We start from the raw sequence: 23,505 nt of genomic DNA on the forward strand, positions 1-23,505 counted from the left end.
TTGCTGCTCCAGGTGGGATATAGAATGTGAGCTCAGCTCCCAGGCAGTGTTGCTGCTCCAGGTGGGATATAGAATGTGAGCTCAGCTCCCAGGCAGTGTTGCTGCTCCAGGTGGGATATAGAATGTGAGCTCAGCTCCCAGGCAGTGTTGCTGCTCCAGGTGGGATATAGAATGTGAGCTCAGCTCCCAGGCAGTGTTGCTGCTCCAGGTGAGATATAGAATGTGAGCTCAGCTCCCAGGCAGTGTTGCTGCTCCAGGTGAGATATAGAATGTGAGCTCAGCTCCCCTGCCAGGCAGTGTTGCCGCTCCAGGTGGGATATAGAATGTGAGCTCAGCTCCCCTGCCAGGCAGTGTTGCCGCTCCAGGTGGGATATAGAATGTGAGCTCAGCTCCCAGACAGTGTTGCTGCTCCAGGTGGGATATAGAATGTGAGCTCAGCTCCCAGGCAGTGTTGCTGCTCCAGGTGAGATATAGAATGTGAGCTCAGCTCCCAGACAGTGTTGCTGCTCCAGGTGGGATATAGAATGTGAGCTCAGCTCCCCTGCCAGGCAGTGTTGCCGCTCCAGGTGGGATATAGAATGTGAGCTCAGCTCCCAGACAGTGTTGCTGCTCCAGGTGGGATACAGAATGTGAGCTCAGCTCCCAGGCAGTGTTGCTGCTCTAGGTGGGATATAGAATGTGAGCTCAGCTCCCAGACAGTGTTGCTGCTCCAGGTGAGATATAGAATGTGAGCTCAGCTCCAGACAGTGTTGCTGCTCCAGGTGGGATATAGAATGTGAGCTCAGCTCCCCTGCCAGGCAGTGTTGCTGCTCTAGGTGGGATATAGAATGTGAGCTCAGCTCCCAGACAGTGTTGCTGCTCCAGGTGGGATATATTATGTGAGCTCAGCTCCCAGACAGTGTTGCTGCTCTAGGTGGGATATAGAATGTGAGCTCAGCTCCCAGACAGTGTTGCTGCTCCAGGTGAGATATAGAATGTGAGCTCAGCTCCCAGGCAGTGTTGCCGCTCCGGGTGGGACATAGGATTAGTATTTATTAGCACAATTAGCAGCTACGAAACAAAACAGAAATACTTTGAAAACAGCTATTCCAGTATTCTTCTAACATGTGCATACTTGACTATTTTTTTAGTTGGTGAATTTAACACGGCCGCTGTAGAGCCCTGCAAATTGACCACCCGACAATAACTCAATCTTGGCGAGTGTTCATTGTATGCGCCGATTATAAAAAAATAAAGACCTGACCCAACACCAACCACTGTCTCTATAGCTTCCTGAACACGCCAAGCATCACACACCGGGTTTCTCACCTCTGTGGTGTCATGTGATTAGTACAAATGAGCCCTGAGGGCTGGGTTGGAAGGATTAGTCATGGAGCTGAAACACAGACGCTGGAGTTATGTTGGGTTGTTGAACTGGTTAGTTCACCCTCAGTAGGGAACAATCCCAAAGACGCTGAGCGAGGGTGAAGCCTGCTCTGTGTATGTATTGGAGGACACAGACGGGGCAGTCAGGGTGAGGCCTGCTCTGTGTATGTATTGGAGGACACAGACGGGGCAGTCAGGGTGAGGCCTGCTCTGTGTATGTATTGGAGGACACAGACAGGGCAGTCAGGGTGAGGCCTGCTCTGTGTATGTATTGGAGGACACAGACAGGGCAGTCAGGGTGAGGCCTGCTCTGTGTATGTATTGGAGGACACAGACGGGGCAGTCAGGGTGAGGCCTGCTCTGTGTATGTATTGGAGGACACAGACAGGGCAGTCAGGGTGAGGCCTGCTCTGTGTATGTATTGGAGGACACAGACAGGGCAGTCAGGGTGAGGCCTGCTCTGTGTATGTATTGGAGGACACAGACAGGGCAGTCAGGGTGAGGCCTGCTCTGTGTATGTATTGGAGGACACAGACGGGGCAGTCAGGGTGAGGCCTGCTCTGTGTATGTATTGGAGGACACAGACGGGGCAGTCAGGGTGAGGCCTGCTCTGTGTATGTATTGGAGGACACAGACGGGGCAGTCAGGGTGAGGCCTGCTCTGTGTATGTATTGGAGGACACAGACGGGGCAGTCAGGGTGAGGCCTGCTCTGTGTATGTATTGGAGGACACAGACAGGGCAGTCAGGGTGAGGCCTGCTCTGTGTATGTATTGGAGGACACAGACGGGGCAGTCAGGGTGAGGCCTGCTCTGTGTATGTATTGGAGGACACAGACAGGGCAGTCAGGGTGAGGCCTGCTCTGTGTATGTATTGGAGGACACAGACAGGGCAGTCAGGGTGAGGCCTGCTCTGTGTATGTATTGGAGGACACAGACAGGGCAGTCAGGGGAGAGAGATGTTGTGAGAGAGTCCAAGACACAGTCCCTTGGTCATTGGTAGTTCTTGATCGAGGCCGGTAGGGGGGGGGGGGGCTGTGGTTCTGCGCCTGTGCTCAGTGTACAAGATGAGGGTTGTGAAGGGACAGGACAGTCCCTTGAGTTGTAATTGGTAGTAGTTGATTAGGGACAGCCCTATGGACAGAGGCTGACAGTGACGCTCAGTGTAGATTGAGAGAGGGCACAGGGCAGCCCCTTGGTAGCTCTTGATTGAGGCCGGCAGCAGCAGCCGACGGATCGGAGGCGTGTTCTATGTTGTGCTTCGGGTCCCGGGGTCATTGGTAGAGCAGGTAATTCTTGAGAGAGGCCGGTAGAGGCAGACCATGGATCTCACTCAGTCGTTCTCTGCCCAGAGCCACCCTCACAGAGCGCCGACACACCTCCAGCAGAGGGAGAGGCTCAGCTGGGGAGAGAGAGACATTTAGAGTACAGCAGAACTTTCATATTTAGTTTACTTTAAATATCAGAGAGAGAGAGAGAATAACCCCCCCTCCATGTCCAATCATAACTGTCCTGTTTTGATGCACATTTACTAATGTGCTTATTCATGTTAGTGTACACGGAGTGAATCGCTCCAGTACAGCAACATGTTTTGATAAAAATGTTCTCATTAGAAATCACATTACCTCGAGAGCAGCAGTCATGAGGGCCAGTCAGTCCAGTCCAGTGGGAGGCATTTCCACACTTGTCAAGCATCGTGTTTTGTTATCTAATCTAGGAGCCAGAGACTGTGTCATCTAAACTAGAGAGAATCTAGGAGCCAGAGACTGTGTCATCTAAACTAGAGAGAATCTAGGAGCCAGCGACTGTGTCATCTAAACTAGAGAGAATCTAGGAGCCAGAGACTGTGTCATCTAAACTAGAGAGAATCTAGGAGCCAGAGACTGTGTCATCTAAACTAGAGAGAATCTAGGAGCCAGAGACTGTGTCATCTAAACTAGAGAGAATCTAGGAGCCAGAGACTGTGTCATCTAAACTAGAGAGAATCTAGGAGCCAGAGACTGTGTCATCTAAACTAGAGAGAATCTAGGAGCCAGAGACTGTGTCATCTAAACTAGAGAGAATCTAGGAGCCAGAGACTGTGTCATCTAAACTAGAGAGAATCTAGGAGCCAGAGACTGTGTCATCTAAACTAGAGAGAATCTAGGAGCCAGAGACTGTGTCATCTAAACTAGAGAGAATCTAGGAGCCAGAGACTTGCATGGTGAAAACTGTTTGAATACTCGTGAAATGCATGCTTCCTTCCACGCTTCTCTGACATGACATCATTGTGAAAGCAAGGCAATGGAAAGCTTGCTTACAGTACGCCATTCTACTTCTGTCAGATCAGTGACTATTTTAAGGAATCATTCTCGTGACTCCTTACTGCAGACAATGCTACCCAAAGCGAGAGGCAGCACAGTCCAGCCCCGAGACGAGGCAGCACAGTCAAGATGGTAGATAAGAAAATAAATGTGATCCAACAGGTTTGTTTAATTATTAATTTACCATCGTCTCTGGGGCATAGGTCAGAGAGATGAAGTGATGTCATCACGATGCCAGTGGCACCTTATCACGTAGTGCCCAACTGTCTGGGATAATAGTTAGGATCAATGGCTCTGTTAGCACAAACAGATCTGGGACCAGGCTGTCTTGCTGAATTGGCAAGCTCCAGTTTGAGAGAACAGCACAAACAGATCTGGGACCATGCTAGCTTAACTGTAGTCTGTAAGCCTCTAACCTGATCCCAGATCTGTTTGTGACATTTTTTGTTGTTGTTAACTCCTCTGTTCATAGTCACGACCAGCAAGAAAAAAATGTGCGAAAAATATAAAATAAATAAGCAAGAGAGCACAAACTGATCTGGGAACAGGCAAGAAAGCCTCAATGCCCTGGTGTAACCTTGGTGTGCAGTAATAACGGCCCAACCTTAGAATGTACAGTGACGCTCAACTTCATTACATCAATAAAACACTGCAATTGTGTGTACGTCCCAAACAAATGGCACCCTATATAGTGCACTACTTTTGACCAGAGCCCTATCAAAAGTAGTGCACTACATAGGGAGTCATTAGGGACGCAATACAAATTGTGTCTGATGTAGTTATGAATCATGTCTGTACAACGAAAAGACCAGAACGAGCTGCTAAAGTTCCCTAGGAGGAAGTGTTCATGGGATAGCTAGGAACACGGGCAGTATAACCCTAACGTTACAGATCAAAACAGTCATGAACAGAGCCAACATTATTCCTTATCCTACTGCATGTCAGATCTACATAGCAGGTTTCTATCTGAACGTTACAAACAGGTTGTGTAGTGTTGAAAGCGCCCCACAGGCACCACAGGGCCCGTGGGGCACTCCGGCGCCCTACAGGCCCGTGGGGCACTCCGGCGCCCTACAGGCCCGTGGGGCACTCCGGCGCCCTACAGGCCCGTGGGGCACTCCGGCGCCCTACAGGCCCGTGGGGCACTCCGGCGCCCTACAGGCCCGTGGGGCACTCCGGCGCCCTACAGGCCCGTGGGGCACTCCGGCGCCCTACAGGCCCGTGGGGCACTCCGGCGCCCTACAGGCCCGTGGGGCACTCCGGCGCCCTACATTGAGACTCCTATTGCGTTTAGAAAGTCTAAACCAATGTCTCTGGTAGGGCTGCACGATTAATCCAATTCAGATCCAAATTGTCATATGACATGTGTAATATCCCTATAGCAAGAGACTACCATTTCCTGCTTCCTGAGACACTCTTAATAAAACAAAAACTAGACTACGGTACCTCCTCCAATGAGATGCCCAGACTAACTTTCTAGATGCACAAGAAGATGCTGACCAATCACACGCGGGCTCTCTAACTCTGCATGGCATGTCGGCCAATCACACTTCAGCCACCTATGTTAACAAGGCATTGATTGCCGATGCGTTTTAAGTGTAACACCCCTATGACAAAACATCCCGTAGACATAGGCCCTCCGTGATTTCTGAGCCAGACATTATTTTGCCTCTATGGCCTATTTATTGCCTTACCTCCCTACGTGTGCACTCACTGTACATAGCTTTTTCTCTTGTGTTATTGACTGTACGTTTGTTTATGTGTAACTCTGTTGTTTGTGTTGCACTGCTTTGCTTTATCTTGGCCAGGTCGCAGTTGTAAATGAGAACTTGTTCTCAACTGGTCTACCTGGTTAAATAAAGGTGTGGAAAAAATAAAAATAAAAAGGTACCTATCTATTTGTAATTAAGCATTTCACAGGTCAGGTCAACTACACCTGTTGTATTCAGTGCATGTGACAGTCAGTTTCTAGAAGATCATAAACAAGATAGATGGAATCTTGTATTTCCTGTCTTGCACAGATTTCTAAAATTAGGTCCTTAATTCATAAAACGCAATATCTGGCCAAAGAACTTTGTAATTAGACACTTTGTCCAAACGGTGCAGCCCTAGTCTCAGAGCAAAGACGAAAGCCAAACCTGAACCCCTTAAAATATACTTACGATCGAGTCCATTGATGTAGCGGATTCGTATTTCACAGTGCCCCCACACAGCACTGACGACAGGGTACAGCTTCTTCCCTTTGAGTCCTCTGAAAGCCACCCCAAGGTACTGTCCGTCCACTATATAACTCAGAGTGCCCTCATCCATGTCCAACACTACCAGGAATGAATCGGGGACTAGAAACGTCTCATCCGGCTCCAGGAACGAAGGGTATGCCTTACTGGGCTGGTTCTTCCCATCGTGGTACAGTTTATTTCGTCCCAGGTCCCAGCCCCAGGACTCGTGGTTATTACCCACCAGGGTGGTGTAGCCTACAGAATGTAACGGCGCGTCTCCTGTCGCCACACCGACGATGGCGTGCGTTCCCCGCTGTCTCATGGCCCAGCTGATCTCCCAGACGTGGAGCCCCCGGGTGTAGCCGATACAGGCCCGGATGGCATCCGTGCTCTGAGCCACGGGGTGCCGGTGGAACACCAGTCTGTTGTCGTCCTTGACGAAGATGTTTAGGGATCGGTCGTTGTTGTTCCACGAGTGCTGCATTTGGACATCCTGTCCAGCAGGGGGCATGTCCAGCAGCAGATCCAGCCTGGAGGGTTTGGCGTGATCCAAAGCTGCCAACTCCAGCTTCAGAGGCCTGAACGCCGGGTCCCTCATGTCAATAGTCTTTATGCCTCCAGGGACACTCTGTCCCATGCTCGTCTGGGAAGTGAGCCCAAGTCCTCCTGCTCCTCCCCCTCCTAAAAAATATACTAATATAAAAAAGGGGGGAACAAATCAAATCAGTTGATTGTTAGTTTCCCCCTCCTCTCCACAGCCAATCGGGAGGGTGGATTGGTGCCCCTGCTACTGGTTGCCGGTTAACAGGTTCAGGCCAGCTGCTGGTTCAATCCCACCTGCGAAGAGATGGGGAAGGAGAAGAGAGATAGAACAATCATTACACCAGCTAATGAAACCAACACTTTACATGTTGCGTTTCTATTTGTGTTTAGTGCATGTTCTCGTCCTGCTGAAAGGTGGACTTGTCTCCTAATGTCTGTTGGAAAGCAGAGCAAACTTTTCCTGGAGGATTTTGCCTGCGCTTATCTACATTCCCTTTCTTTTTTTATCCTGGAAAAACTCCCAGGAGCTTAATGATTACAAGCACACCCATAACATGCTGCTGCTGCCACCACTATGCTTAAAAATATGGTAGAGTGGTACTCAATAATGTGTTGTATTTGCCCCAAACTGTCTTGTTAAAAACAATCTACCAATAGTTGCCCTTCTTTGCAAGGCATTGGAAAGCCTCTTTTTTTGTCATCAAAACTGTGCTTGAAATTCACTGTTCGACTGAGGGACCTTACAGATAAATGTATGCGAGGTGCTACAGGGACGAGGTAAATGTATGCGAGGTGCTACAGAGACGAGGTAAATGTATGCGAGGTGCTACAGAGACGAGGTAAATGTATGCGAGGTGCTACAGAGACGAGGTAAATGTATGCGAGGTGCTACAGAGACGAGGTAAATGTATGCGAGGTGCTACAGAGACGAGGTAGTCATTGAATAATCATCATTAGTGCACCGAGTTTGACTACAAAACATCTGACTAAAGCAAATGTTTCCTCCTGAACTTATTTAGGCTTGCCATAAAGAAAAAAAAGGGACAGACTACTTAATTGACTTTAGACATTTCATTTGTGTAGATCAGTGGCAAAATCTAAAATTATTCAATTTAAAAAATTCAGGCTGTAACAACGAAATGTGGAAGACGACAAAATGGGTGAATACTTTGAGAAGCCACTGTATCAGAGACGACACAGTATAGGCCTATCATTCAGCCATAGTGTGTGACGAAGGTTATGGGCGAGAGCAGCATACAGCATCGTCTAACCAGAATAGATATTTAAAGCAAGCATCGAAACGACTTCAGGGACATATTCACAAAGCAAGATTACTGATCCAGGATCAGGTGTCCCCCCCCCCTCATCCATATAATTATAATCATTAAAACAAAGGCTAAAATGTATCCTAAATCAGGGCTCGTATTCATAGAAGCTTCTCTGAGTAAGAGTGCTGTTCTAGGATCAGTTTAGCCTTTTTAGTTCATAATGAGTAAGATTGTGTGGTCAGATCCTAGATCTGCCCTCCTACTCCGAGAACCTTTAGAGGATACGGGACCTGGTGTCATCAACTCATGGGATACTGGTCTCCACGGAACACATTAAGGCTTTATGAAATCACGTCTTCAGAATCTTTTTGAAAAATTCCGTTACAATTATTCCAAGAAATGCTTGAAGAAAGGGTTGAGGGCATCATCATAGCTCATTGCCGAAAGAAATCCCCCTCCTGGAAAGGCATAGCAGGCCTAACTAACTCAATAACGGTGCATAAAAGTACAACTGAGCTCAACGGTCAGCAATTTGTGATGCAAAGAGAATTGATTAGCTGAACCCGATTTAAATGTCCCCCCCCCCCCCCAGCTAAATTTAGGTCCTTAAAATGATCAGAAATGACTCAAACAACTGACACAGCCTTCAAGACAGACAACTAGGGAAGACTGGGTGTGTAAACCAACAATTAGTTGTGGTTTCACATACAGCGAGTGGGAAAAACATAACTGCATTATTGCAACTGAGGCCCTGCTAGTGTAAACAGACAGAGAACAAGACAGCTGCTAAGGCCTAGGTTTCCATCTCTGCAGTAAACTTAAATATTCAAACTAAAACTATGCCCACAAATAGGAAATAAGGGCAGAAAGTAGTTTCCTATTACAGTCGTCTGGCCAGGGCTAGCCGTTTACAGTCGTCTGGCCAGGGCTAGCCGTTTACAGTCGTCTGGCCAGGGCTAGCTGTTCACTATTATACAGTTAACAGGAAAAGCAATCAAAACTTTGGTCTTAAAAATATAAAAACACACTGTTACTGTCTGTTGTTTTCAAGGGCAGGATAACACAAGGCTACTGGTCTGGCTACACTGACCGACTACTACTGGACAGCGCTACACTGACCGACTACTACTGGACAGCGCTACAACCCTACAAACCCCTACTGAGCTACACTGACCGACTACTACTGGACAGCGCTACACTGAATGACTACTATTGGACAGCGCTACAACCCTACACACCCCAACAGAGCTACACTGACCGACTACTGCGCTACACACCCCCTACTGCGCTACACACCCCCTACTGCGCTACACACCCCCTACTGCGCTACACACCCCTACAAACCCCTACAGCGCTACAAACCCCTACACACCCCTTACTGCGCTACACACCCCTTACTGCGCTACACACCCCCAACAGCGCTACACACCCCCAACAGCGCTACACACCCCCAACAGCGCTACACACCCCCAACAGCGCTACACACCCCCAACAGCGCTACACACCCCCAACAGAGCTACACACCCCCAACAGAGCTACACACCCCCAACAGAGCTACAAACCCCACTGACTTTGCACCAAGTCCTCAGTGAAAGCCTGATGCACTGAGAAATTCAACCATACAATGCAGTGTGTAGAACACAGGTGTCAAACTCATTCCACGGGGGGCCGAGTGTCTGCGGGTTTTCGCTCCTCCCTTGTACTTGATTGATGAATTAACATCACTAATTAGTTAGTAACTCCCCACACCTGGTTGTCTAGGGCTTTATTGAAAGGAAAAACCAAAAACCTGCAGACACTAGGCCCTCCGTGGAATGAGTTTGACACCCCTGCTCTAGATGGACACCATGTTCAGATACAGGTAACTCACATAAGACCTTACTTTTTAAATCAATGAATAGGAGGATTTCTTGACTGACTAAAACGCTGTAAATCGTATGCAATAACAGTTGGCATAGCTTGGAACAAAACGCACCCATAACTAACAACTCAATGCTTTTTACAACATTTGTTTTGTTTGTTGCTTTGAGTTCAGAACGTCTCACAGGAAGTACCATGAACAAAATGATTCACTTTACTGGAACACCTCAGATGTCATTTCCCCATCGGCAGGTTTGATTGAATCTATTTCTGTCCATGTTGCTAGGAGGTCATGAAGACAAACAGGAAACTAATTACACACAGGGAACTGTGCTGTTATCATCACACAGCCAGAGAGCTATACAGACAAGCCAGGGAGCTATACAGACAAGCCAGGGAGCTATACAGACAAGCCAGGGAGCTATACAGACAAGCCAGGGAGCTATACAGACAAGCCAGGGAGCTATACAGACAAGCCAGGGAGCTATACAGACAAGCCAGGGAGCTATACAGACAAGCCAGGGAGCTATACAGACAAGCCAGGGAGCTATACAGACAAGCCAGGGAGCTATACAGACAAGCCAGGGAGCTATACAGACAAGCCAGGGAGCTATACAGACAAGCCAGGGAGCTATACAGACAAGCCAGGGAGCTATAGCATCAAAAACTAAGCTGTGCAAGCTGCTGCTGAGAAGGGAAAGGCCCACCTAATTTAATTGTAGACAAGAGTTCATTGAGAAGTGTTTTGGCTCTTTTTCTAATGCAAGTAAACAACTAATTTAAGTGGGTCATGTCTCCTCAGTGATGGCCAAAACAGTGGAAGAATAGCCCTGCAGCGGTTGGCCACATGGCTCAAACGGCACCCTTTTCCTTACATAGAGCCCTACTTTTGACCAGAGCTGTAACGAGTCCTGGTCAAAAGTAGGGCACTAAATAGAGAGGCGTTTACAATCACAGCCTGGTTTAATCAATCATCCCTCTCACTGCCTGTCCAGCCTTCAGGGCCCCAGGACAGGGAGTATGAAACATGTTAAATTTGCACACACTGTGCTGGAGACTGAATGTCACGCCCCCTCCCTCCTATGTAGTGCACTACTTTTGACCAGAGCCCTATCAAAAGTAGTGCACTATATAGAAAATTTGGGATGCAAACAACCATTCATGCTTCTTTCTCAGAAGAACCACCACCGCTGGGCTGAAGTACTGAATTTCAAACCAAACACTTCATAAACGTGGGATTAAAGTAGAAATACACTGAACTAAAATGTAAAAATTTAAAATGCAACATGTAAAGTGTTGGTCCCATGTTTCATGAGCTAAAATAAAACGTCACAGAAATGTTCCATACATAATGTTCCATCCACCTGACAGGTGTGGTATATCAAGAAGCTGATTAAAACAGCATGATCATTACACAGGTGCACCTTGTACTGGGGACAATAGAAGGCTACTAAAACATGCAGTGTTGTTCACTTCGCCACAGGTGTCCCAAGCTGAGGGGGCGTATAATTGGGATGCTGACTGCTCGGAATGTCCACCAGAGCTGTTACCAGAGAATTGAATGTTCATTTCTCTACCATAAGCCACCTCCAAGGTTGTTTTAGAGAATATGGCAGTACGTCCAACCAGCCTCAACCGCAGACCACATGTAGAGTGTCGTGTGGGTGAGTCCTGGTGCCCCATGGTGGCGGTGGGGTTATGGTATGGGCAGGCATAAGCTACGGACAACAAACACAACGGCATTTTATTGATGGCAATTTTAATGTTAGAGATACTGTGACGAGATCCTGAGGCCTATTGTCGTGCCATTCATCCGCCGCCATCGCCTCATGTTTTAGTATGATAAATACACGGCCCCATGTTGCAAGGATCTATATACAATTCCTGGAAGCTGAAAATGTCCCAGTTCTTCCATTGCCTGCATAGAATCACCAGACATGTCACCCATTGATCTGTTTGGGATGCTCTGGATCGACGTTACCAACATCATGTTCCAGTTCCCGCCAATATCCAGCAACTTCGTACGGCCATTGAAGAGTAGGGACAACATCCCACAATTAACAGCCTGATCAACTCTATGCGAACGAGATGTGTCGAGCTGCATGAGGCAAATGGTTCACACCAGATACCGACTGGTTCTGATCCACGCCCCTACCCTTTAAAAAAAAAAAGATCTGTATTCCCAGTCATGTAAAATCCATAGACGAGGGCCTCATTTATTTATTTCCTTATGAACTGTAAGTCAGTAAAATCATTTATATTTTTGTTCAGTATAGAACACACATTTCAAATGAGGGATTAGTGACAGTTGGTTCGTACTACCCTTCGATGGTGGTCCGCCAATAGCAGAAACTTGAACTGGTCTTAGGTTGAATAAGGACGTGTGTTGAACATGACCTATTTGATTGTTTATTCAATGTGTTCGTACCTGTCCCTATTCATACCATCCATAAATGAATGAATGCGAGGGGAGGTGGAAGGTGAGAGTTTTGGTGTAATAATCCTACAGCTGGGCTTGTTGGGGTTTCTGGGCTCCTGGGTTAGTAAGGAGCTGATTGAGATGTGGAGGGGACTAAAGGATTTAGCTGAGCCAAAGGAACACTAGTCTCTCGCATTGACCAAGTCCGCATCTCATCTCTTGCGTTGATCAAGTCCACATTTAGGCCAAAACACTAACTATGTAGATGTCACGGCACTTTTACGCTTCCATCTACCTCTGGTTTCTGAATCCTGGGTTGCTATTAGAGTACAAAGAGTAAAATGAAAGAAGCCAACTGCAATAAGCAGGTTGAACCTGCTGGGAAAGTCCCTGGTATAGATAGATACATTGGGTGTAGAACGCTTTATTCAATGTGGAGCAATATCTTTGCTACAGATTTTCATGTGAATATTATAGAATTACATGGGGAAAAATATGCGCATTTCAACACCAGAATTGCTTTGTTGGAGATAAAAGGCTGTGTGTGATGATGTACTGTACACCAAAACACTTTTGCGCTTAAGCTATGTCCCAAATTTTAAAAATACAAATAAAAACTGAGTTTGATGCATTTCCATTGCATTTTCCAATCTATCAATAGTTGTCACACCAACTGTGGTAATAAAAGTCAAACTTTCCTAATCTGGTTCACGCATGCTCTCTAGACAATAGTCTGCTGATAAAGTAGCCTGTCCAGTCTACACTTTATGAGATGGATTAGAGCAAGAACATTTTGATGTGTTAATTGGCAGCTAAGCACCAATCATCATGTCACTAGCATACAAATGAAGACCCGTGATATTTATTGGAAAGGAGCATCAAGCTCATCACCGTGTACTTTCACCCCCTTGTAGCCTAAACTGTGCATGCTTTTTCAAGTCGCAGTGGGAGGACCACACAACATAGCTGTGCATGACTGCAAATATAACTCAAAAATGGTGGTTATTCTATCAACAATTGCACAATAAAAAAATCCACTTCAATTCATTGCATAGTTAAAATTACCAAAACAAATAGATGACAATTTGTTCGTTTGACAGTGGCAACATTTATAAAATTGTTGCTATTTAAATTTTGTACAGCAGAACTTTACTCGCATAAATATTGGATGCTTAAAATGCTCTGTTAAAACGATAGTTTTATTCTAACTTTCTGTAAAAAAAAAAAAAAATTACAGTATGTTACCACAAATTCTAAAGAAACTTCGATTTAACAGAACACCGTAAACTTTACAGTAACGTACTGTTAAACCAACGTTTCTTTGGAATTCCTGGTAACATACTGTCCTAATTATTACAGTAATCTCCAGGTAATTGGCTGCCTGTAAATGATCGTAAAAACATGTGTTTTACAGTGTGGTTTATACCTATGGGATTACGTTTTACAAGTCGAAGTTCATTACGTTCAAACACGAGTTAAATTCTTAGCTAGGCAGTAGCCAGAATCCGACTAGATGTTCATTACATACTGTAGTTGGAACAAGGATAAATCACTATCAGTACAGGTCTGAGCCGGCGAGAGATACGGCTCTGAAAACGTACTTCAATCCATGGATGGGAGATGGCAGTGTAATCCCAATTATCCCATTATCCCAACTGGCAAATCGAGAAGATTATAATACTCCATAGTTTTTAAATGACTGATAGTTTTTTGTCAATATGCTAGGCTAGCTAATGTTACAATAAATTGGGATTCGACAACACTTCCGGTAGCTTCTCACCCCAACACTAAGCGTCACATTTTCATGGAATGCAATGGGCTGTTATACCATTAGCTAACCTAGTACGTAGAGGACACACTAGCAGTATTTCAATCTACTCAATTAGTCAGTCGGGATAATTAGAGTACACTGCCATCCCTGGATTGAGATACGTTTTCCAAGCCATAGCTCACGCCGGCAGCGCTGTCCTGATCGTGGCATAGCCGCGTTTTGACTAGAGAGAATAATGAACGTCTAGCGGGATTCCGGTGATTCCGGTCTGCTCCTGGCTAGTAGTTATACCGTAACATTCACTCCAGCTGGAAGTAAACTATGACACTGCGCCACTTGAGTTCCATGTGCGAACGTATCTCTAGCACCTAGCAAGGTGAAGGTACTTCACAGTGACTTTGTAGTAAACAGAGGAAGTGTGTCAAAAAGAGTAGATTCACTGTTGAAAATATAATACAACTGACTTCATGGCATTTGATACTTGTTAAGTTATCAACTGCTCTCATGACATGTCCTGTTGTTTGCGACTATAAACATTGAATGTCAATTAGCGATCTAGACATGAAAACAGCATAAGTAAAACCGAAAACAAAAGCTCCAAAAACACGAACTAAATAAAACTCACCTTTGCTTGGTAACTTTGTTTTCTTTTTTTTGTCAACCAATAGAACCTGCAGAGGATTTGAAAAGCGACGTTTTGCGATTGAAACAAAACTCCTAAACTACACCATTGCTGTTCGTTTTATCCTCTCCAGTCCTCGCACCCCTTTCCCATTTTGGGTTGGACATGAATTAGGTAAAACGATGGCTGTCCTAACCAGTCACGTGGTCCAATAGCGCCCAGATGCTTTGCTGGGGTAAATTCATTAGGAACCAAACGGAGAGGAACTGCCCGCATTTGTCTAATAACAAACGCTCACTTTCGTAGCAAAACGTTTTCTTACCGTTTGGAGGGAATCAGCCAATTAAATTAGAAATCCCAACCTGTTTACTACATTAAAATGGTGGAAGCCCTCAATAGAGCCCCACAGTGGAGGTGTCATAATACCCATAAAACCTAGTGGTCAAACAGGGAGTTAAACAGGGAGATTCCGATCGTTTATCCGCCATTCATTTTTCCCATGGTGGACTTAAGAAACACTTAAAATAAGGTCTGTTTTTTCGTGTAGGCTTACCTTGACGTTTTTATAACCATGTAAATCTCTCTCAGACTAGGTGTCTTGTCAATATATTTGCCTATATTTACCCCCATCAAATGAAATGTTAATATCCTGCTAACGTGGCTATCATAAAGAACTACAAATGCCAGGGTAATCTGAACGAGACTGCCAAATCGAGGCAAAGGTAAGAATCTCTGGAATAACTATCTCATGTTAGCTAAATCTAGTAATTCATACATTGACAACATTTCTTTAAACATACCTGTTAGCATAGGTGCCAGGTAGAGATGAGGTGCAAATCAAATTGATTTATATAGCCCTTCTTACATCAGCTGATATCTCAAAGTGCTGTACAGAAACCCAGCCTAAAACCCCAAACAGCAAGCAATGCAGGTGTAGAAGCACGGTGGCTAGGAAAAACTCCCTAGAAAGGCCAAAACCTAGGAAGAAACCTAGAGAGGAACCAGGCTATGAGGGGTTGCCAGTCCTCTTCTGGCTGTACCGGGTGGAGATTATAACAGGACATGGCCAAGATGTTCAAATGTTCATAAATGACCAGCATGGTCAAATAATAATAATCACAGTAGTTGTTGAGGGTGCAGCAAGTCAGCACCTCAGGAGTAAATGTCAGTTGGCTTTTCATAGCCGATCATTAAGAGTATCTCTACCGCTCCTGCAGTCTCTAGAGAGTTGAAAACAGCAGGTCTGGGACAGGTAGCACGTCCGGTGAACAGGTCAGGGTTCCATAGCCGCAGGCAGAACAGTTGAAACTGGAGCAGCAGCACGGCCAGTTGGACTGGGGACAGCAAGGAGTCATCATGCCAGGTAGTCCTGAGGCATGGTCCTTGGGCTCAGGTCCTCCGAGAGAGAGAAAGAAAGAGAGAATTAGAGAGAGCATACTTAAATTCACACAGGACACCAGATAAGACAGGAGAAATACTCCAGATATAACAAACTGACCCTAGCCCCCCGACACATAAACTACTGCAGCATAAATACTGGAGGCTGAGCCAGGAGGGGTCAGGAGACACTGTGGCCCCATCCGATGATACCCCCGGACAGGGCCAAACAGGAAGGATATAACCCCCCCCCCCCCCCCCCCCCCCCCCCCACTTTGCCAAAGCACAGCTCCCACACCACTAGAGGGATATCTTCAACCACCAACTTACCATCCTGAGACAAGGCCGAGTATAGCCCACAAAGATCTCCGCCACGGCACAACCCAAGGGGGGGGCGCCAACCCAGACAGGAAGATCGCGTCAGTGACTCAACCCACTCAAGTGACGCACCCCTCCTAGGGACGGCATGAAAGAGCACCAGATTTGTAATCTTGCATGATGTCAACTTTGATGCTAGTTAACATTTTTGAATCTGGGAATAAATAGAGCCAAATACACTGCTCAAAAAAATAAAGGGAACACTTAAACAACACAATGTAACTCCAAGTCAATGACACTTCTGTGAAATCAAACTGTCCACTTAGGAAGCAACACTGATTGACAATAAATTTCACATGCTGTTGTGCAAATGGAATAGACAAAAGGTGGAAATTATAGGCAATTAGCAAGACACCCCCAAAAAAGGAGTGATTCTGCAGGTGGTGACCACAGACCACTTCTCAGTTCCTATGCTTCCTGGCTGATGTTTTGGTCACTTTTGAATGCTGGCGGTGCTCTCACTCTAGTGGTAGCATGAGACGGAGTCTACAAACCATACAAGTGGCTCAGGTAGTGCAGTTCATCCAGGATGGCACATCAATGCGAGCTGTGGCAAAAAGGTTTGCTGTGTCTGTCAGCGTAGTGTCCAGAGCATGGAGGCGCTACCAGGAGACAGGCCAGTACATCAGGAGACGTGGAGGAGGCCGTAGGAGGGCAACAACCCAGCAGCAGGACCGCTACCTCCGCCTTTGTGCAAGGAGGTGCACTGCCAGAGCCCTGCAAAATGACCTCCAGCAGGCCACAAATCAGTCATGGTGTGGGGTGGCATTTCTGTGGGGGGCCGCACAGCCCTCCATGTGCTCGCCAGAGGTAGCCTGACTGCCATTAGGTACCGAGATGAGATCCTCAGACCCCTTGTGAGACCATATGCTGGTGCGGTTGGCCCTGGGTTCCTCCTAATGCAAGACAATGCTAGACCTCATGTGGCTGGAGTGTGTCAGCAGTTCCTGCAAGAGGAAGGTATTGATGCTATGGACTGGCCTGCCCGTTCCCCAGACCTGAATCCAATTGAGCACATCTGGGACATCATGTCTCGCTCCATCCACCAACGCCACGTTGCACCACAGACTGTCCAGGAGTTGGCGGATGCTTTAGTCCAGGTCTGGGAGGAGATCCCTCAGGAGACCATCCGTCACCTCATCAGGAGCATGCCCAGGCATTGTAGGGAGGTCATACAGGCACGTGGAGGCCACACACACTACTGAACCTCATTTTGACTTGTTTTTAAGGACATTACATCAAAGTTGGATCAGCCTGTATGTCACGATCGTGTGGCGGATTAACGGACCAAAATGCAGCTTTTGAAAAATAAGCCATCTTCTTTTATTATAACACGAAGATGAACACGACACAAAAACACTTTAACAAAACAACAAAACGACCGTGAAGCTACAAACGTTGTGCACAAACATACAGGCTACTAACGTTCTTACATAGACAATTACCCACCACCAATGAGAGCCTATGGCTACCCTAAATAAGGCTCCCAATCAGAGACAACCGAAATCAGCTGTCTCTAATTGGGAACTCATTCAGGTAACCATAGACTCTCCTAGATAACTAACCAACATAGACAACGCTAGACATATACACTCAACACAAAACCATCTACTACACCCCATAACCCCTTTACCAAATAAACACCCAAAACCAACAAAACATAAACATTACCCATGTCACACCCTGACCTAACTAAAATAATAAAGAAAACAAAGAATAATAAGGCCAGGGCGTGACATAACCCCCCCCTTGAGGCGCGAACTCCGGGCGCACCATACACAGTCTAGGGGAGGGTCTGGGTGGGCTCCCCTCCACGGTGGCGGCTCCGGCTCTGGTCGTAGTCCCCACGTCACCACAGTACCTAACCACCTCCTAGGCTTCCTCCAAACGACCCCCCTCCACATTAACCCCATTGCATTAAGGGGGAGTTCCGGACTAAGGGACAGCTCCGGACTAAGGACCAGTACCAGGGTAAGGGGCAGTACCAGGGTCAGGGGCAGTACCAGGATAAGGGGCAGTACCAGGGTAAGGGGCAGCACCAGGGTAAGGGGCAGCACCAGGGTAAGGGGCAGCACCAGGGTAAGGGGCAGCTCCGGACTGAGGAATGGCAGCTCCGGACTGAGGAATGGCAGCTCCGGACTGAGGGACTGCAGCTCCGGACTGAGGGACTGCAGCTCCGGACTGAGGGACGGCCCATGGCTGGCTGACAGATCTGGCTGCTCATGGCTGGCTAACGGATCTGGCTGCTCATGGCTGGCTAACTGATCTGGCTGCTCATGGCTGGCTGACGGATCTGGCTGCTCATGGCTGGCTGACGGATCTGGCTGCTCATGGCTGGCTGACGGATCTGGCTGCTCATGGCTGGCTGACGGATCTGGCTGCTCATGGCTGGCTGACGGATCTGGCTGCTCATGGCTAGCTGACGGATCTGGCTGCTCATGGCTAGCTGACGGATCTGGCTGCTCATGGCTAGCTGACGGATCTGGCTGCTCATGGCTAGCTGACGGATCTGGCTGCTCATGGCTAGCTAACGGATCTGGCTGCTCATGGCTAGCTGACGGATCTGGCTGCTCATGGCTAGCTGACGGATCTGGCTGCTCATGGCTAGCTGACGGATCTGGCTGCTCATGGCTAGCTGACGGATCTGGCTGCTCATGGCTAGCTGACGGATCTGGCTGCTCATGGCTAGCTGACGGATCTGGCTGCTCATGGCTAGCTGACGGATCTGGCTGCTCATGGCTAGCTGACGGATCTGGCTGCTCATGGCTGGCTGACGGATCTGGCTGCTCATGGCTGGCTGACTGATCTGGCTGCTCCTGTCTGGTTGGCGGCTCTGGCAGATCCTGTCTGGTTGGCGGCTCTGGCAGATCCTGTCTGGTTGGCGGCTCTGGCAGATCCTGTCTGGTTGGCGGCTCTGGCAGATCCTGTCTGACGGACGGCTCTAGCGGCTCCTGTCTGGCTGGCGGCTCTAGCGGCTCCTGTCTGGCGGACGGCTCAGTGGGCTCATGGCAGACGGGCGGCTTTGCAGGCTCATGGCAGACGGGCGGCTTTGCAGGCTCATTGCAGACGGATGGCTCAGATGGCGCTGGGGAGACGGATGGCTCAGATGGCGCTGGGGAGACGGATGGCTCAGATGGCGCTGGGGAGACGAGCAGTTCAGTCAACGCTGTGCAGACGGCAGACTCCTGCCGGCTGAGGCGCACTGTAGGCCTGGTGCGTGGTGCCGGGACTGGTGGCACCGGGCTGGGGACACGCATCTCAGGGCTAGTGCGGGGAGCAGCAACAGGACGCACAGGACTCTGGGGACACACAGGAGGCTTGGTGCGTGGTTTAGACACTGGTGGTAAAGGGCTGGAGACACGCACCATATAGCTAGTGCGTGGAGGAGGCACTGGTGGTACTGGGTTGGGGCGGGGAGGTGGCGCCGGAAATACCGGACCGTGCAGGCGTACTGGCTCCCTTGAACGCCGAGCCTGCCCAACCTTACCTGGTTCTATGCTCCCCGTCGCCTGACCAGTGCGGGGAGGTGGAATAACCCGCACCGGCCTATGTAGGCGAACCGGGGACACCATGCGTAAGGCTGGTGCCATGTACGCCGGCCCGAGGAGACGCACTGGTGACCAGATGCGTTGGGCCGGCTTCATGACATATGGCTCAACGCTCAGTCTAGCCCGGCCGATACGTGGAGCTGAAATGTACCGAACCGGGCTCTGCACGCGTACAGGAGACACCGTGCGCTCTACTGCGTAACACGGTGTCTGCCCGTACTCTCGCTCTCCACGGTAAGTACAGGGAGTAGGCGCAGGTTTCCTACCTGACTTCGCCACACTCCCTTTAAGGCCCCCCCCAAGAAATTTTTGGGTTGTACTCACGGGCTTCCAGCCTTGTCTCCGTGCTGCCTCCTCATATCGCCTCCTCTCGGCTTTCGCTGCCTCCAGCTCTTCACGAGGGAGGCGATATTCTCCAGGTTGATCCCACGGCCCCTTACCATCCAGTATCTCCTCCCATGTCCAGAAATCCTTTGTGGGTAGGTCCTGTTGCCGCCTTCCATGCCGCTTGGTCCTATGGTGGGTAATTCTGTCACGATCGTGTGGCGGATTAACGGACCAAAATGCAGCTTTTGGAAAATAAGCCATCTTCTTTTATTATAACACGAAGATGAACACGACACAAAAACACTTTAACAAAACAACAAAACAACAAAACGACCGTGAAGCTACAAACGTTGTGCACAAACATACAGGCTACTAACGTTCTTACATAGACAATTACCCACCACCAATGAGAGCCTATGGCTACCCTAAATAAGGCTCCCAATCAGAGACAACCGAAATCAGCTGTCTCTAATTGGGAACTCATTCAGGTAACCATAGACTCTCCTAGATAACTAACCAACATAGACAACGCTAGACATATACACTCAACACAAAACCATCTACTACACCCCATAACCCCTTTACCAAATAAACACCCAAAACCAACAAAACATAAACATTACCCATGTCACACCCTGACCTAACTAAAATAATAAAGAAAACAAAGAATAATAAGGCCAGGGCGTGACACTGTAGTGTGTTTTTCCACTTTAATTTTGAGTGTGACTCCAAATCCAGACCTCCATGGGTTGATAAATTTGATTTACATTGCTCATTTTTGTGTGATTTTGTTGTCAGCACATTCAACTATGTAAAGAAAAAAGTATTTAATAAGATTATTTCATTCATTCAGATCTAGGATGTGTTATTTTAGTGTTCCCTTTATTTTTTTGAGCAGTGTACATATTCTTGTTCATTCCTTTACCCTTGTGTGTGTGTATAAGGTAGTTGTTGTGAAATTGTTAGGTTAGATTGCTTGTTAGATATTACTGCATGGTCGGAACTAGAAGCACAAGCATTTCGCTACACTCTCATTAACATCTGCTAACCATGTGTATGTGACAAATAAAATTAGATTTGATGACTCATACAGTGGTACTCTATAGTCCTGCCCATTTTTAATATGGCCTATTGGCCACTAGAGGCCTCTATCACTCTCCGGTGTCAAACTCATTCCTGAGTGTCTGCACGTTTTCTCTCCTCCCTTGTACTTGATTGACGAGGTAAGGTCACTAATTAGTAAATAACTACCCTCACCTGGTTGTCTAGGTCTTAATTGAAAAGGAAAACCAAATTAAACAGTAGGCCCTCCATGGAAGGAGTTGGGACACCGCTGCTCTAGTCTATGGCGTCTCCCTACTGAGCAACTCACCATAGAAAAGTTCCTGGGTCTCCAGGAGAGAATCTCAATCGAATACTCCTCATGTCCTCTTCCCTCTCGTCCTACTCAAAACCCATTGGAAGAGAAGGTCCGAGGGGAGGGACATCTGGCTTTCTCATCCAATGCGTTTTGAGAAGGACGCGAGTGAGGACGCGAGGAGTATGCAATAGAGATTCTCCCTAGGACTTCACGGCCCGAAACATTGCATGGAATACTGTCAAAATATGCTCTTCATTCTTAGGCCCCAGAGCCTGTAGGGATCGGAGTTGATGTTTTAATCTGACCTAAAGGAGCACATAGATTTTTGTTTCTTAGTTTTTTGTTAATTTTTTGCGAACAATATGAGTGTCCCTCTGAATACTAACCCGTACACTGTGTGGCTGCATGCACCTTTAACGTTTGCAGACTGCCATAATACCACAGAAGAAGAATACTTTTTATTTTTATTTATGGAACTATTTATTACAACAAGGTCCTGAGATTACTTGTGCTGTAGAAAACACTTGGTTCAGATCTCACTGCGGTGACTGTGCAGTTAACTCCCTGGGGTGTTAGTTTGGACTGTGGAATTAACTCCCTGGGGTGTTAGTTTGGACTGTGAAATTAACTCCCTGGGGTGTTAGTTTGGACTGTGAAATTAACTCCCTGGGGTGTTAGTTTTGGACTGTGGAATGAACTCCCTGGGGTGTTAGTTTGGACTGTGGAATTAACTCGCTGGGGTGTTAGTTTGGACTGTGGAATTAACTCCCTGAGGTGTTAGTTTGGACTGTGGAATGAACTCTCTGGGAGAGTTAGATTGGACTGTGGAATGAACTCCCTGGGAGAGTTAGATTGTGACAATAAGATATAATTAGTCAGGGCTCCTTGCACATGTCATTCTGGGTCCTTATGTGCTGTCCCAGTCATGTCTAACCCTATTGATATGGTATATGAACACGACACTTCACAACGACCCCACTAAGTGTTTCAAGGTATTCCTTATGTAGATGTCAAGTGTACTTGATATCATTCCTTCCTACTTAAGTTAAGCTAGTTTTCTATTTGATTCAGATGTATACTGTGTTGCACCGATGACTTTACTCTATGTATTTGATATGATACACCGGTTGAAGGACTCTACTGCCATCTAGTGGCTTCAATGCACACATTTCTAAGATTATACCTTAGTTTGCGTTAAGAGACACTTTTATTCAAAGTAACTGACTTGCAATCCTGTGCAAATAATAGGAGACAGACACAGACAAGTCACTTAACGTGATAATGATTTGTAAAAGTATAAAATCCCAGTGTTCTGCTATTATTCTGCAATAGCTCACTCAGTTACTTCCTTCCTTACAACGGGCTAATGCTGATTCTTATCACCTGATCATAATAGCATTTTAATTTGACCTATAACAAGGCCAATAAATAACCTTATTTGTCCATGAATGTGCAACGTGATGAAGTGTTGTCTGGAAGTAAATCAGCTCTTGTTCCATGTTCCGGACTAGAATTACTCTCCACTTAGCTGTCCGGGAGCACAAATCCTATTTTCCCCTGTGTGGTTGGGTGGGTGTGTGGGTGTGGCTGGCTATAGAGCAATGTGCTGAGAATGTGCTGAGTCGGCTTGGTGAGTACCCTATATGTATGTGTGTGTGTGTGTGTGTACGAACAAACGAACGAACCGGACGACAGCTGAGATGTGCTTACAGCGCTCCTCTTTTATTTTCTGCCTGTCTGTCTTTTTTTTTAAAAGCATCATTTCAGCATCAGGATCGATAGAACGTCCCAGTCTACACACTGTGTTTCTATTGGAGAGAGACAGAGAGAGAGAGAGGAAGTGTTATATTGCAGGGAGAGGGAGGGAGAGAGAGAGAGAGAGAAAGGTAGTGTTGTATTGCAGTGAGAGAGAGGTAGAGTTATATTTCAGTGTGAGAGAGAGAGAGGTAGAGTGTTGTATTTCATTGAGAGAGAGGTAGAGAGACACTGTGCTTCTATTCGAGAGTGAGAGAAAGAGAAACACACACATTTCTTTCCACAGGGTCGTGGGGTGAGGCAGGGTTGCAGCTTAAGCCCCACCCTCTTCAACATATATATCAACAAATTGGCAAGGGCACTAGAACAATCTGCAGCACCCAGCCTCACCCT

The 23,505-nt window shown here is 47.2% G+C and overlaps 1 protein-coding gene across 1 annotated transcript; it reads right to left on the minus strand.

Moving 5' to 3' along the window:
* Nucleotides 1-1,199: 1,199 nt before the first annotated feature.
* On the minus strand, nucleotides 1,200-14,765 carry LOC129829522 (SPRY domain-containing SOCS box protein 1). Its single transcript, XM_055891253.1, has 3 exons — nucleotides 14,371-14,765; nucleotides 5,828-6,721; nucleotides 1,200-2,764 (listed from the first exon to the last, which is right to left on the minus strand). The coding sequence occupies exons 2-3, from the start codon at nucleotides 6,519-6,521 to the stop codon at nucleotides 2,637-2,639; spliced, it is 822 nt and encodes a 273-aa protein (XP_055747228.1). The 5' UTR covers nucleotides 6,522-6,721; nucleotides 14,371-14,765; the 3' UTR covers nucleotides 1,200-2,636.
* Nucleotides 14,766-23,505: the final 8,740 nt, after the last annotated feature.

Source organism: Salvelinus fontinalis, chromosome 31, assembly GCF_029448725.1.
Source record: "Salvelinus fontinalis isolate EN_2023a chromosome 31, ASM2944872v1, whole genome shotgun sequence".
In the NCBI taxonomy this organism is placed as follows: Eukaryota; Metazoa; Chordata; class Actinopteri; order Salmoniformes; family Salmonidae; genus Salvelinus; species Salvelinus fontinalis.

Bases quoted from the DNA above. Each gene is read 5' to 3' on its own strand.
- LOC129829522 (XM_055891253.1), bottom strand. From the start codon at position 6,521: ATGGGACAGAGTGTCCCTGGAGGCATAAAGACTATTGACATGAGGGAC. The intron at 2,765-5,827 runs GTAAGTATATTT...CTCTCTCCCCAG, and splicing joins CTACATCAATGGACTCGATC to CTGAGCCTCTCCCTCTGCTG.